Source organism: Symsagittifera roscoffensis, chromosome 4 (assembly GCF_963678635.1).
Source record: "Symsagittifera roscoffensis chromosome 4, txSymRosc1.1, whole genome shotgun sequence".
Classification (NCBI taxonomy): Eukaryota; Metazoa; Xenacoelomorpha; order Acoela; family Convolutidae; genus Symsagittifera; species Symsagittifera roscoffensis.
Window position 1 is genome coordinate 12491486 of NC_087065.1, and position 12336 is coordinate 12503821.

Sequence of the window (12336 nt, forward strand, 5' to 3'; positions counted from 1 at the left end):
AGAGATTGTATGGGCAATGGGCATATTCGATTCGAATATGGACCTTTTTTTGAAGTCTACATATTGTAGACAGGGGCCGGATAATTGAGTATTGCTTTCCTGTGTTGTATTGACAACAGTGTTCAGCATGAAACAGCTATCGAATTCTGAACTTTCATTTAAAATTCTCGTTGTGAACTCATCACAATCGTGGATAGCAAATATTTTATCCTCGTATCCTTGAATATCAGTTACTGCATAGCCTAGTACACACTTGTTTAGTGTGTCAGGATGATCTTTCTGATTCTCAATTAGGATAGGTAGGCTTTGCTCAATTTGAGTACAAACTGTGTTAATGAAAACCAATTCGATTTTGGTTGTATTTTTATGAGGCAGGAATGTAGTCCCTTTTTCAAAGTATGAATTTGGTTCAGCCAAGTGTTTGTATAAGTATGTAGAGCGTGCTGGAATGAACAGGGGTTCTTTCAAGTTAATTGAGACAATTTTTGAAACGTTAGGATATTCTTTATCGTTGTTCATCAACCCGTTTGATATTACACCTTCTTTTGATTTGAGCTCAACTGCGGGGATATCAAAGTAGAGAGCTTTTAAGAAGAGATGACAAAAGTCTACTCCTAACAGATTAGCAGTCTTCTCTTCAGTTATCCACACTTTGTGGTTAGATGGATATTTTCCATCAGTGTCGAAACAAGATTGAATAGATGTATGGCCAAACATACGTATATCAGATCCATTATAAGTCTTTGCTTCAATTTTGGATCGGTAAATTGTCATTTTTTGACCTAATTTTTCCAATTCTTGATAAGTTGGGTAGTTTATGATACTACAAGTTGATCCTGGATCAATCATGAATTCAATTTCAAGTCCACTATTATTATTTTTGTCCCCGGTGGCAAAATGATATAAGCTAAGATATATCCTTGATTTAGGATTACTATCATCGCTTGGTTTCGGAGACTTTAATAGTTTAAAGGAAAGAAATCAGTGATAGCATCACAGTAATTGACTTCTTCCTCAACCCAGTGGGTAGTTTCAGACTGTATTTGATTCGATCTAAAATTTGGTGATTGAGATCGCGTTGAGTCTCGACTGTTATTGCTATTATAGCTTCCAGTGTTATATGGTCGACCTCTAGGGTTACTATTGAATTGCCTATTTTCTTGGTAGTAGAACTGTTTAGCAACTTGTTCATTTTCTCTGAATTTGTTTTCTCTGGGATACCTATCATCATAGGTTTGGGGTCTTTTGTTATTGAAAGACGATTGTGCATTAGCCTTTTGGAAATTGTTTCCGTTATAGTTATAATTATGGCGAATGCCATAGTTATTTTGGCTAGGATTTGAATTGTTAGTAGTTCTGTTTTGGTTATCCCAAAACCGGTTACTTGGGTTAGGGTTACTCTGGTTAGGGAAGTTATTCGGTCTTCGATATCGTTTATAATCGGTTTCAAATGAAACTCTTCGTTCATTTTTTGTTGTGAGCTCTTTTCGCAACTTATTTACTTCGTCCTGAACTTGCTTTTTTGAACATCTAGATATAGAATGTCCATTCATTCTACAATATTCGCAGAATCGTGTACTATTAGGTCTTCCCTTGATGTCAGGGTGACGTCGTTGAAATGAAGTCTGGTCATTGATTGCACTAACTTCTTGATTCTTGATCAGTTTAGTTAGTTCTTTAATTTGAGATTCTAATGAAGTCATTTTATCCGTTGTTGACTTATTAGCAGGATCAGTAGCAACAATGAATGTTAGATCCTTAGTAATTACTTGATTTGTGAATTGATCCCAATTGGCATTTGGATGTTCTATCATGTATTCATGAGCTTTTTGTTTAAGGGCTAGAGGTCTTAGTACCTTAATTGAGAAATCGATATACTTTTGACTTCTTTGTCTGGTTTGTATAGTTCTCTCAGCATTTTGAGCAGCTTCAGTAGCATGAACGGTTTCATCAATACTTTCGGGCCATCCTCTATCTACAGAAGATTTGATTCTGTGGAAATAATTTTTTATTAATTCGCCATCTTGGCGAGCTGCATTTTCAGCATCAATTCTATGTTTGAATTGATCTCGTCCGTCAGTAAATCTGTTTAGGAAGAGATCTTTGAGTTGTGCCCATGTGGTAGCATTGGTTACATTATCATTGAACCATTCAAGAGATGTATCAGTTAACAATGATCCGAATAGGGATCGTTGTCTGCTATCATAGCTGCGTCGTGCATCATTATCAGCAGGTCTTTGACCTAATGAGAAAAGAATTTTGTTTTCAACTGAATTCCAAAAAGCTGTAGCATTTTGGTTCGGATCGTTTCCCGAAAATGTCATTAAAGACAAGTTGGGATGGGATATTGGGGTATCAGCCATTTTATATTTAGTTTAGAACTTAAAAAGAAAGATAGAAAAGTTTATAAATTTGTTTAGAAAACTTAAATTTCCGATTTGGAAATTTATTACTTCTCTTTATTTGTAAGAGAAATTTCAACAATTCTCCAGTTTGAGAATTGGAATCTTTGCTTTTTTATCTCTTTTTGAGACTTAAGCAATCTTTGCGAATTTTTAGAAGGTGAGCCTCACTGGTCGCACCAATTTACTACGCTAGCAAAACTTATATACGTCGGACAAAACGCTTGCTAGGAATAAAGGGTCCTTTCTACTTTCTATCTTAGAAAGTAAATCTAAAATTCGCTGAGAAATATTTTATTAAAAAAGAAGTTAGTATGAATTTACAGCAAGTTGCCTTTTGACTCAATATTTATTTTTTACGGTGAGATTGGAGATATTTTTCTCTGAGATTGAATATTATTTTAGAGAAGGGTTGGGGTGGTTGAGGAGAGTGGTGGTGGTGGTAGAAGAGAAGTTATTGGAATGAATTCCCGTAGTTTTGAGCTTCTATTTATACTCAGATTGGGAAATCACGCCACTTTTCGTATCAAATGAGAAGTTTCTTTTAACTTCGTATTCTTTATTCGTACATTCGTATTTTACGAGAAGAAGGTTTCGTATGCTCGTACTTTACGAGAGGAATCGTTATTATTCGTATTGAATGAGAATAGTCGTTTCAATTCTCAATGCTTAAAACGTTATACGAATTATTCCAATAGCATTTCCCTTCCTTTTGCAAGGGAATAAAAGCATATTTCTTTTGGTGGTGGCGGCGGCGTCACATTTTGTGAACGCAATAAAATAATTCATGTTTCTGTTTCTATTTGAAATCAGAACAAAATGAACATTTCTCTTGATTTCTATAACATCTGCCACGTATTTTTAATAAAAGAATTAAGAATAATATGATTGAATTTTTTCTTAAATAGCATGTATTTGCCGTGATAGCAAAAAATGATATGAAATAGTTTTTTTAGACACTTAAATCGATCTTTTAAAATGGATTTGAGTGAGATTTAGATGGACTTAAAATAGATTCGGATAGAATTACGAGAGATTCGTATAGATTTTGGTGAGTCGGTCATTCCATTCAAATCAAAAACCTGGAAACCTGATCTGAGCATCTTAAAATATTGACTATTTCAGACCTTGTCCAGAAATGGTCCTTGTTTTGTTTGGACATGGACCTGTCTGAATCAGGAATGAGGGAGGAATGGATTTGGTCACAAACGCACAACTGCTCAAGGCTTGATTCAGACCTGGAAAATAATACTTGTCACAAATGCAGACCTGAGTAGATTTGAGCCCACGCAGATCTGACTCATGTGATTTCCAGGTCTGAACCAGGCCTTGAGCTGGTCTGGATTTGTGACAAAAATTCATACCTACTTGAATCCTGATTCAGACATGTCCATGTCGAAACAAAATATGGACCATGTATGGAGAAGATCTGAAATAGGCATATTTTTAAGATACTCAGATCTGATATCCAAGTTTTTTTTAGGTAAGGGTAACGTACTAGTCTATAAAAATGTTCGTGAAATTTTTGAAAACTTACCAAAAAGCCACCTTATTAACAAGGGCAGCCAGTTAATTTTAAATCAGCGCTTGCTTCGACCAGGAGCGGATTTGGAATTTTTTCGAGAGGGAGGGTGTCGGGTTTTGTAATTTTTTCGAACTTTTTTTGGTCGATCAAACTGAGCAGGTCTGGATTCGTGACAAAAATATATACCTGCTTGAGACCTGATTCAGGCATGCCCACGTCAAAAAAAATATGGACCACGTGTAGGCAAGATCTGAAATATGCAAGTTTTTAAGATGCTCAGATCTGATCTCCAAGTTTTTGTTAGGTACGGGTAACGTACTACAGTGCTGATTTAAATTAACCGGACAAAACGCGTTAAACTTGAAATTTAAAACGCGTTTTTCTCAAATTGGGTTGAGTTTAGGTGAAAACTTATGAAGAAAAAACTTGCTTAAAATTTTAGCACAATTAAAATGGTTTAATCTTTTTTGCGATATTCGGGTCCAAAATTTTACCCTAAAAATGGGACATTTCGGCTTTTCTTAGTTAATAAAATATTACGCCGAAAATACCCAGTCGATCACAGACATAATTAGATCAAAGTGAGCCCCTTATGTAGTCCAACAAACTTTAGGAAGGGTATATTCTCCAAAACCCTGTATAAGTTAATTTATTTTTGTTTACTATATAAAATACCAGCTTTTTATATAAAAACATTTTTTTAACGTTTTGCAATTCTTGGAGAATATTACCTTCTGTTTGTTGGGCTGCGTAAGGGGCTCACTTTGATCCAATTATATTTGTGATCGACTGGCTATTTTTGGCGTAATTTGTTATTAACTAAGAAAAGCCAAAATGACCCATTTTTGGGGTAACACTTTGGGCCCGAATTTCGCAAAACAGATTACACCATATTAATTCTGTTAAAGTTTTAAGCAAGTTTTGTCTCCATAAGTGTTCACCTAAATTCATCCCAACTTGAGAAAAACGCGTTTGAAATTTCAAGTTTAGCTCGTTTTGTCCGGTTAACTTAAATCAGCACTGTAGTCATTAAAAAAGCTCGTGAAGTTTTTGAAAACTTACCAAAAAGCCACCTTATTAACAAGGGCAGCCAGTTAATTTTAAATCAGCGCTTGCTTTGACCAGGAGCGGATTTAGAATTTTTTCGAGAGGGAGGGTGTCGGATTTTTAAAAAAAAATGTAAATTTTTGTCGAAATTTTTTTGGGTCGATCAAATTGGTTTGTCGAGCTCTCTCAAAACACTATACAGACCACGTTTTTGCCATGTTTTCCGCCTATGATATTTTTTTTAAAACAGGGCCCTAAAATACCAATTTAGCATTTTTTAGTAATTTTTGACGGTAATTACTCTCAAAATTGGCGGCTTTCGAAAATTTTTAGCGTCAATCGGCTGAAAATTAATGTCATAAAAAAGCACCGAAAGGGGGACCCTTTGATGTTTCAGGGGGTCAAATGTCTGCAATAAAATGTTTACCCACCCCGCGTCCGCTCTTAGTTTCAATCACAGCCAAAACTAAATTACAATTTTATTTTCAACGAAAATCGATTGCTTATTTTTAACTTTTTCAAAGTGATATCAGTAGTGCTTGAAGTACCTGTTTTTGCGATAAAAAAAAAACACCGCATACCGTTTAGTTCCTTCTCATCCCTAGTGAGGTGGTCAGAACAAAAACACAATTGGAACTGAAAATCATGTCACCTAGATAACAACTCTAACATAGATAACAATTCTATCGAAAGCCTAAGGAAATATTATCAAATTTCAAAACCAAGATTGCGAGAAAAAAGAATCTCACGATTCTTGTTGAAAGACTTGGCCAGCTGTTCCACAATCGCCAGACATATATATCCGACTACAAACAGAAGTATGGCTGAGAACTGGATCGCATCTTGCCAGCCAGAAGAAGAAGAAGAGTTGTTGCCACTGTTCTTGAAGTAGGTGAAGGCGACCCCTGAGATGACCTGACCCACTGGCAGGGCTATCTGAGTGAAGGCACTGGCTGCCTTACACTGGCTCATCTGAAAGAGGAACACATAAGTATGTTTGTCAATTAGCTAAGACATTTCTTAATCAATAGGTTGGTGGATCGAGGCCCACCATGATCGATGATTGTTGCATGAAACTGCATACCAGAGAAATGACCCTAAAACGCATGAGGTTCAAACCAAGGGCACTTCAGCACCTCTGCATAGCTCTTATGTTGATCACGTCCTTTGTCGATGACTGTTACGAACTTAATTTACGAAAGTTAACTTTAGTTGACTCAGCATAACATTTTTTAACTCAAACTTAACTTTAACTTAACTTAAATTATCTTAACAATTTTTGAATATAATCATCAGATATTATTATTTTTCTCGATACTGGCCTGACTCTTGAGGGGGAAGTAGTTTTGGCCTTGAATTGAGACGGCGTAGTAGACGAAGTTGCAGCCGACCCCGTAGCCGATGCCCAGAGCGCAGAACATGGTCACTAAACTGGTGCACTTTGAGGCCAAGTAGAGACTCACTATGCACACGAACTGACCAAGCTGGAAAAGCCCAAAACAAATTATGCCCAAAACAAATTATGCTAATTAGCCAGGGACTCACAGAAATTGAAAATTGTGTAGCTACTTAAACTGCTGCTCTTAAACCTTGCACATTTGTTGCTAGAAGATGCATAATTAAAGAATCAAAATTAAAAAATTTTGTTGGTTTTTTTTCGATTTTTTTTCAGGAGTAGGGGCATTCTGTCTCAATTTGTTCAGACCCTCCTGAAATGCCAAAAAGACCCATTTTTCTTACAATTTTGTCGTCCTAGGCAACAAAATAAGCAAAACTGCCTTTTTTAGAAGGTTTTCTACCATCTAGGGTTCAAATGCCAAAACTAGGGTTTTCTAGGTCCACACCATGTAGGGTTCAATGTAGATTTCAAAAATCGAATAAAAAAGAACCGATGTGAAAAAAATTGATGTGAAATCAAAAAAAAACCTTAAAATCAGTCGCTTGATATTGCTTGAAGGTTCTTGAAAATTTGAGTGACAACTAATTCCATTTTAAATACTTTTGTCGTTCAATGTTTTTGCAGATTTTAAGCACATACGCACCTTGATGAAAGTGAAGCTATTTTCAGGCGTCACGAAAACCCCACTGATAACTGTAAATGACGAAGTCAGGAACCAGGCGGCTGAAATGATCCAGCCAATGGCAGTGGTCGAAGTGTCGAAGTGTTCACGCATGTCATCAATGATCAAACTCAGTCCGTACGTAGGGGACATCGCGGGAACCAACATCAAGGTCAGAAGAACAATCGACGCCCACGCTTTCAGGTCGACTCTCCTTGACGATGACGCCGCTTGTTTCTCACAAACAGGATTGCTCGTTTTGATGTTTCCAGTTTCGGATCCAGATTTGATACTCGATTTGACCAAAATTCCTTGGGTGCTCAAGGGGCTATCCTCAAATTGTGGAACGTCCGATTTGCTTGCCGAGGCTCTACTATCTAACTCCATTTCAGCTTTAGCCTGTTTAAGTTATTAATTATTATCAAAAATTCGGGAAAAAATAGGTCTAAAAGCAAAAGTAACTATAAATAGAATATTGGAATACAATTTAAACTGTTCATTATTGGACTGTTTCACAAACTGCTAAACAAAGTGATTTTGAAAGATCATCGTCACCGAGGGCTGACATCGTTATCTTTTGAAACCATGTCAAAAACTTCTCAAAGCAATTCTAACTCTAACTAAGTTAGATTAGGCTCTGAACTTCTTTCTCTGTTCTCTTTTCTGCATGCAGAGTATTGTAACTGTTCTTCTTCCAATATGGACATAGCAGATTATCTCAGTGTATCAACAAATATTCAAATATCGAACAAACGAAGTCATTTTGGTTTATGAGAAAAAGTTCCGATGCTTCAACCCTAGATGGTAGAAAACTTCAACATGAAAGAGTCAAAAGAAGTCTAAGAAAGAACGGGTGCAAAGTCGCTTCGAGATTCACACCCCTTGGTTCAGCCTCGGTTAAAATTGGCTTCAATCAACTTCACAGACCAAATTCATTGGAAACCGAGTTAAAAATGCCAAAAAAAAATCTTTTTTTAGATTAAAAATTGAGATTTGCACACGATAAAATTGTCTTTTAAGACTTCGACTCAAAAGTAACGTTTTTTTAGAGTGCGGTTTGTATTTAGACAATCGTTTATTCACACTCGTCAGTAAACTGACAAATATTATATTAACCAATGAGAATCGAGATGAGAATGCAAACTTACGAAATAAATAATTATTGTTTTTAAAATCTTCCTTGTCTCGTTTCTGATTGGTCAAAATTTGTCTGCTTTGTGACGAGTATAAATACGCTGTTGTCTTAATACTTCTGCTAGTTAGCCGTTTTGCTTTGTTTCGAGCTCCCGCATTACAATTGTTATATAGCACCAAATGTTTCTTTGGAAAACATTTAAGGGCTTAGATAAACTTCCAGGGTCTCAATTATGTGAGATTGAAGAACAACGTGCGGGTCGTTTTTGCTATACGGCCCAGGCCCTTAAAGATTCTGCTAGCAGCAGAGTTTAGCAGAACGGCAGAATTCGTCTTATAGAGCAGAAAACTTTATAGAGCAGCACATAGAGCAGAATTTCACTCATACGGTAGAATTCATCTATTTTTATCAAAAATATTTTCAAAATGCTAAAATAAATGTTGCAATTCTATTCGTCACAAGTAAAAAAACCCACATCTATGCTCTAATTCAACGATTTTTAATAAAAACTGCTCCATCTCTCAGAAATACAAAAAGTGCATCTATCCGCAACTCTACAAATCTACTATTTTGCTTCCCGAAAGTGCTCTGTTCGTTTTCCAATTCGACTTTTGTCGTATTTTTTTGTAATTGTTTGGTAATTTTTTGTCATAAATTTTAGTCATAAACGCTTGAATAATGAAAATTTTCTTCGAGCAGAAAAAGCAGAATTTTTTTATAAAGCAGAAGAGTTCGTTCTATGCCGCAGGAGAATTCTTTGAGGTTTGTAAACGGCCCAAAATTGATCTGTTTCATATTTCGAAAAAAAGATGCTCGAATCTGATTGGTTGAAATTACTGCCAGCGAAACAAAATCAGATTTTTTATTAAACACAGAAGCTCGTTTAACGATTCTAATAAGTTTGGGCCGTATATTAGAAAAGACCCAAAATTTTCACAAAAATTGCCTCAAATTTCAAATTCTCAAGTGTCGAAAGATGGTTGGGACTGTATCAATTTTGGCGTCGTTAAAATTTTTGCGAGACGATTTTTTTTTCAAAGAAGCGCTTATCAGTTCTATATCAAATACCATCACATCTAGCTCAATTTTACCCTGAAATAGCTAAAAATTTATACGACTTCTTCACCGAATTTTCAAGTATTCTCGTAAATTAGTTGAATGTAGAGGTCTTAAAAATATGAAGCCCTCAATCTTAAAACTGTAAAAAAGTTATTGCTAATTGTTTGCATCTAAAAAAATGTACAAAATAATAGTATCATATTCGAACAGTCTCTGTTGAATTATGGAATTCTTACAAAATTTTTGGAAAATGGGGAAAAAGCAGCCCGTTAAAGATATCCGATATTCATATTTTAGACATGAAAGATTCATTTCTTCCTGTTTTGAGGTTTTAATACTAGAGGGTTTGAAAATAGAATTTCCTATTTTTCACTTGTTTTACAAAAGAAAAATGGTTGCTAAAGTTTAGTTCAAATGACAAACTGTTGTGATTTGTTTTTAGTATCTTAAAATGATCTTCAGTATTTTAATTAATACCTGTTAAACAGTTTAGTCACGATCATTGGTCGATATGAACGAAAGTTCAGTTGTCCTTTTTAACAATCTTAATTCAACTACTTCCTTTTACCGTTTTATCCTTTTAAGCTTATATACATAACTTGTACATATAGAACCATAGAATTAGAATATTGGCCTAACAATACTCTAGAGCCACCGCATGCCTGGACCCAATGGAGCGACCAATTCCAATTGGCAATCATTGCGAAAAAAAATCTGGATTTAGAGAGCCTACATGGACTAGAAATACCGGAGACGCAAATTCCAATCTTGGAAAAAGCAACAGGCAGCGAGTCGGACGCGGAAAAAGCCAACAGAGAGAGCAGGAACAAAAGCGCAATGAAACAGTATGAATCCGCCGAAGAGAAACGGATCAACGAAGAAAAGAGGAAATTTAATGGAATGAGACGAATTTTATTTCTAGCCCTAGGGAGCGAAGGAAAAAGAGTTTTTACACAAAAGAACCCGAGAGTCAAGATTCTAGCAATATCATTTTCTGAGTTCTGGACTCTACTAGACGCAGCACTCAACAAACCGCCCAACACTACGTTCGAAAGATATAAACTACGAAATCGAAAGCAAAAAGACCGCGAGTCGTACGAACAATTCTGGGGAGCACTGACGGACCTGGCCAGCCCGTGCAACATCAAGGAATCTGACGAGGCGGAATGGATAAGGGATATCTTCGTTTGCAATATGAAGAACACAGACACCCAGAGGAAGCTACTTTCAGCTACCATAAGCCCGTCGGAAGCACTTAATCAAGCCCTAATTGACAAAAAAGGATATTTTAACCACCAGAAACTGACAAATATGTCACGGTCATCGACCAACGGGACAACTTTTAAATCTTTTAGTAACCACAATCATATCAAAAAGGAACGAAGTTTAAACATCAAAAGGAGTAACTCGTGCATGAAATGCTGGAATACATTTACGAAAGGGCACTTAAACGTTTGCCCAGCGAAGGACATAACCTGTAAAAATTTTAATTATAAGGGACACTTCGCCAAATTATGTAAATCACGCATTAAGAGACCAACTGTAAATACTGTATCAGATAATTATGTAAATACCGAGAATTGTACATACATACCTCCGGAAAACTCGTGGATGGAAGAAAAAGAATCGTGCGACGTTATAAATGCGTGGAACGAGTACGGACTGAGTGACGATAACGATTTCTCGGTGTTGAGCGTCAGAACTATTTACGAAAATAGTTGTCTCGAAACAAAGAAACTCCTGAACCTAGGCATCGGCTGGGATATGATTGTAAATATGAACATACCTGTAGATTCAGCAAGCCCTGTAAGTTTTTTAAAACAGAACGAACTACACGAAATTAAACTAAGATACCCGAACCTCAAGATACACCCTGTGCAGAAAAGAATAAAAGACCTATACTGCGGATTCACCAACGATACGATCAATATTTTGGGAAAAATAATTGTCAGAACACAGTCCAATGGGTGGATCAGCAAAGAAACCCCATTCTTCATAACCGGCGGACACGAGCGAAACATCTTGGGGAACGACAACTTACCCAAACTGGGCATAGAAATAACACAGAGGAAATGCCCCCAACCAATCTGCATGGTCAATCATCCCACACTCGAGAGTGAGTACAAAAACTTACCTTCTTTATCAGACAAAATTTTTAACGAGTTCAAAAACTTATTCACTAGAGTGGGGAAAATACCTAACGATCGAAAGGTAACCCATTTTCACACACCTTTTAAACCAATACAGTCCAAAGGGAGAAGAGTTCCACTCCACTAACTCGCGGGAGTGAACCAAGAATTAAAAAGAATGGGAAAAGAAGGCCACATAGTAAAATTAGAGAAATGCGACGAAGATTGTTTTATCAGCCCAATTGCAATCACTCGGAAAAGGATACTTCAATAAAACTGGCACTTGACTCTAAGCTATTAAATCAGAAAAATCCAACGGGCGAGTGTGGTTTAGTAATTTAGACCTGAAACACGCCTACAGCCAACTCAAACTATGCGATCAAAAAAGTAAACAGTGCAATTTTAGCATAGTAGTGTCCCTTATAATTACAGTTTTTACAGGTTATGTCCTTCGCTGGGCAAACGTTTAAGTGCACTTTCGTAAATGTATTCCCGCATTTCATGCACGAGTTACTCCTTTCGATTTTTAACGGGATTTCACGGATTGGAAGACATGCCCAATGAATTCCAACGGGTCATGGACTCACTTTTGAAAAATATCCCGTTTACAAATTGTCACATAGACGACATCCTGGTAGCCTCGCGTGGATCCCTGGAAGAACACAAATCAATAGTGTATAAAATTTTATCAATATTAGATAAGAAAAACATAGCAGTTAAATGGGGGAATTGCGCATTTTTTAAATCTTACATCGAATGGCTTGGCTTCAAGATCTCAGGCGATGGAGTACGACCGTTGGTCGGTAAAGCCGACGCAATAAAAAATTTGCCAACCCCGAAGAATATTTCTGAACTTCGTTCATTTTTCGGCTCGATAAACCAATACGTAAATTTCGTCCCTAACTTATCGACGTTAAGCTCCCCTCTTCGACCTCTTCTAAACAAAAAATCGGTATACAATTGGGATACTAGCCATTCA

At 36.5% G+C, this 12336-nt stretch overlaps 2 protein-coding genes across 2 annotated transcripts in view; both read right to left on the reverse strand.

Annotated features, from left to right (window-relative positions):
• The window catches only part of LOC134844123 (monocarboxylate transporter 2-like), a 50134-nt gene extending 42426 nt beyond the window's left edge, over positions 1-7708 (reverse strand). Inside the window, exons 1-3 of the mRNA XM_063860631.1 lie at positions 7017-7708; positions 6297-6458; positions 5724-5946 (exon numbers count right to left, since the gene is read on the reverse strand). Coding sequence (XP_063716701.1) covers positions 5724-5946; positions 6297-6458; positions 7017-7421 — 790 coding nt within the window. The 5' untranslated portion in view covers positions 7422-7708. The remainder of the gene's footprint in view (positions 1-5723; positions 5947-6296; positions 6459-7016) is intronic.
• LOC134843739 (WASH complex subunit 1-like) overlaps positions 1-12336 on the reverse strand; it is a 382840-nt gene that overhangs the window by 262265 nt on the left and 108239 nt on the right. The window lies entirely within an intron of this gene.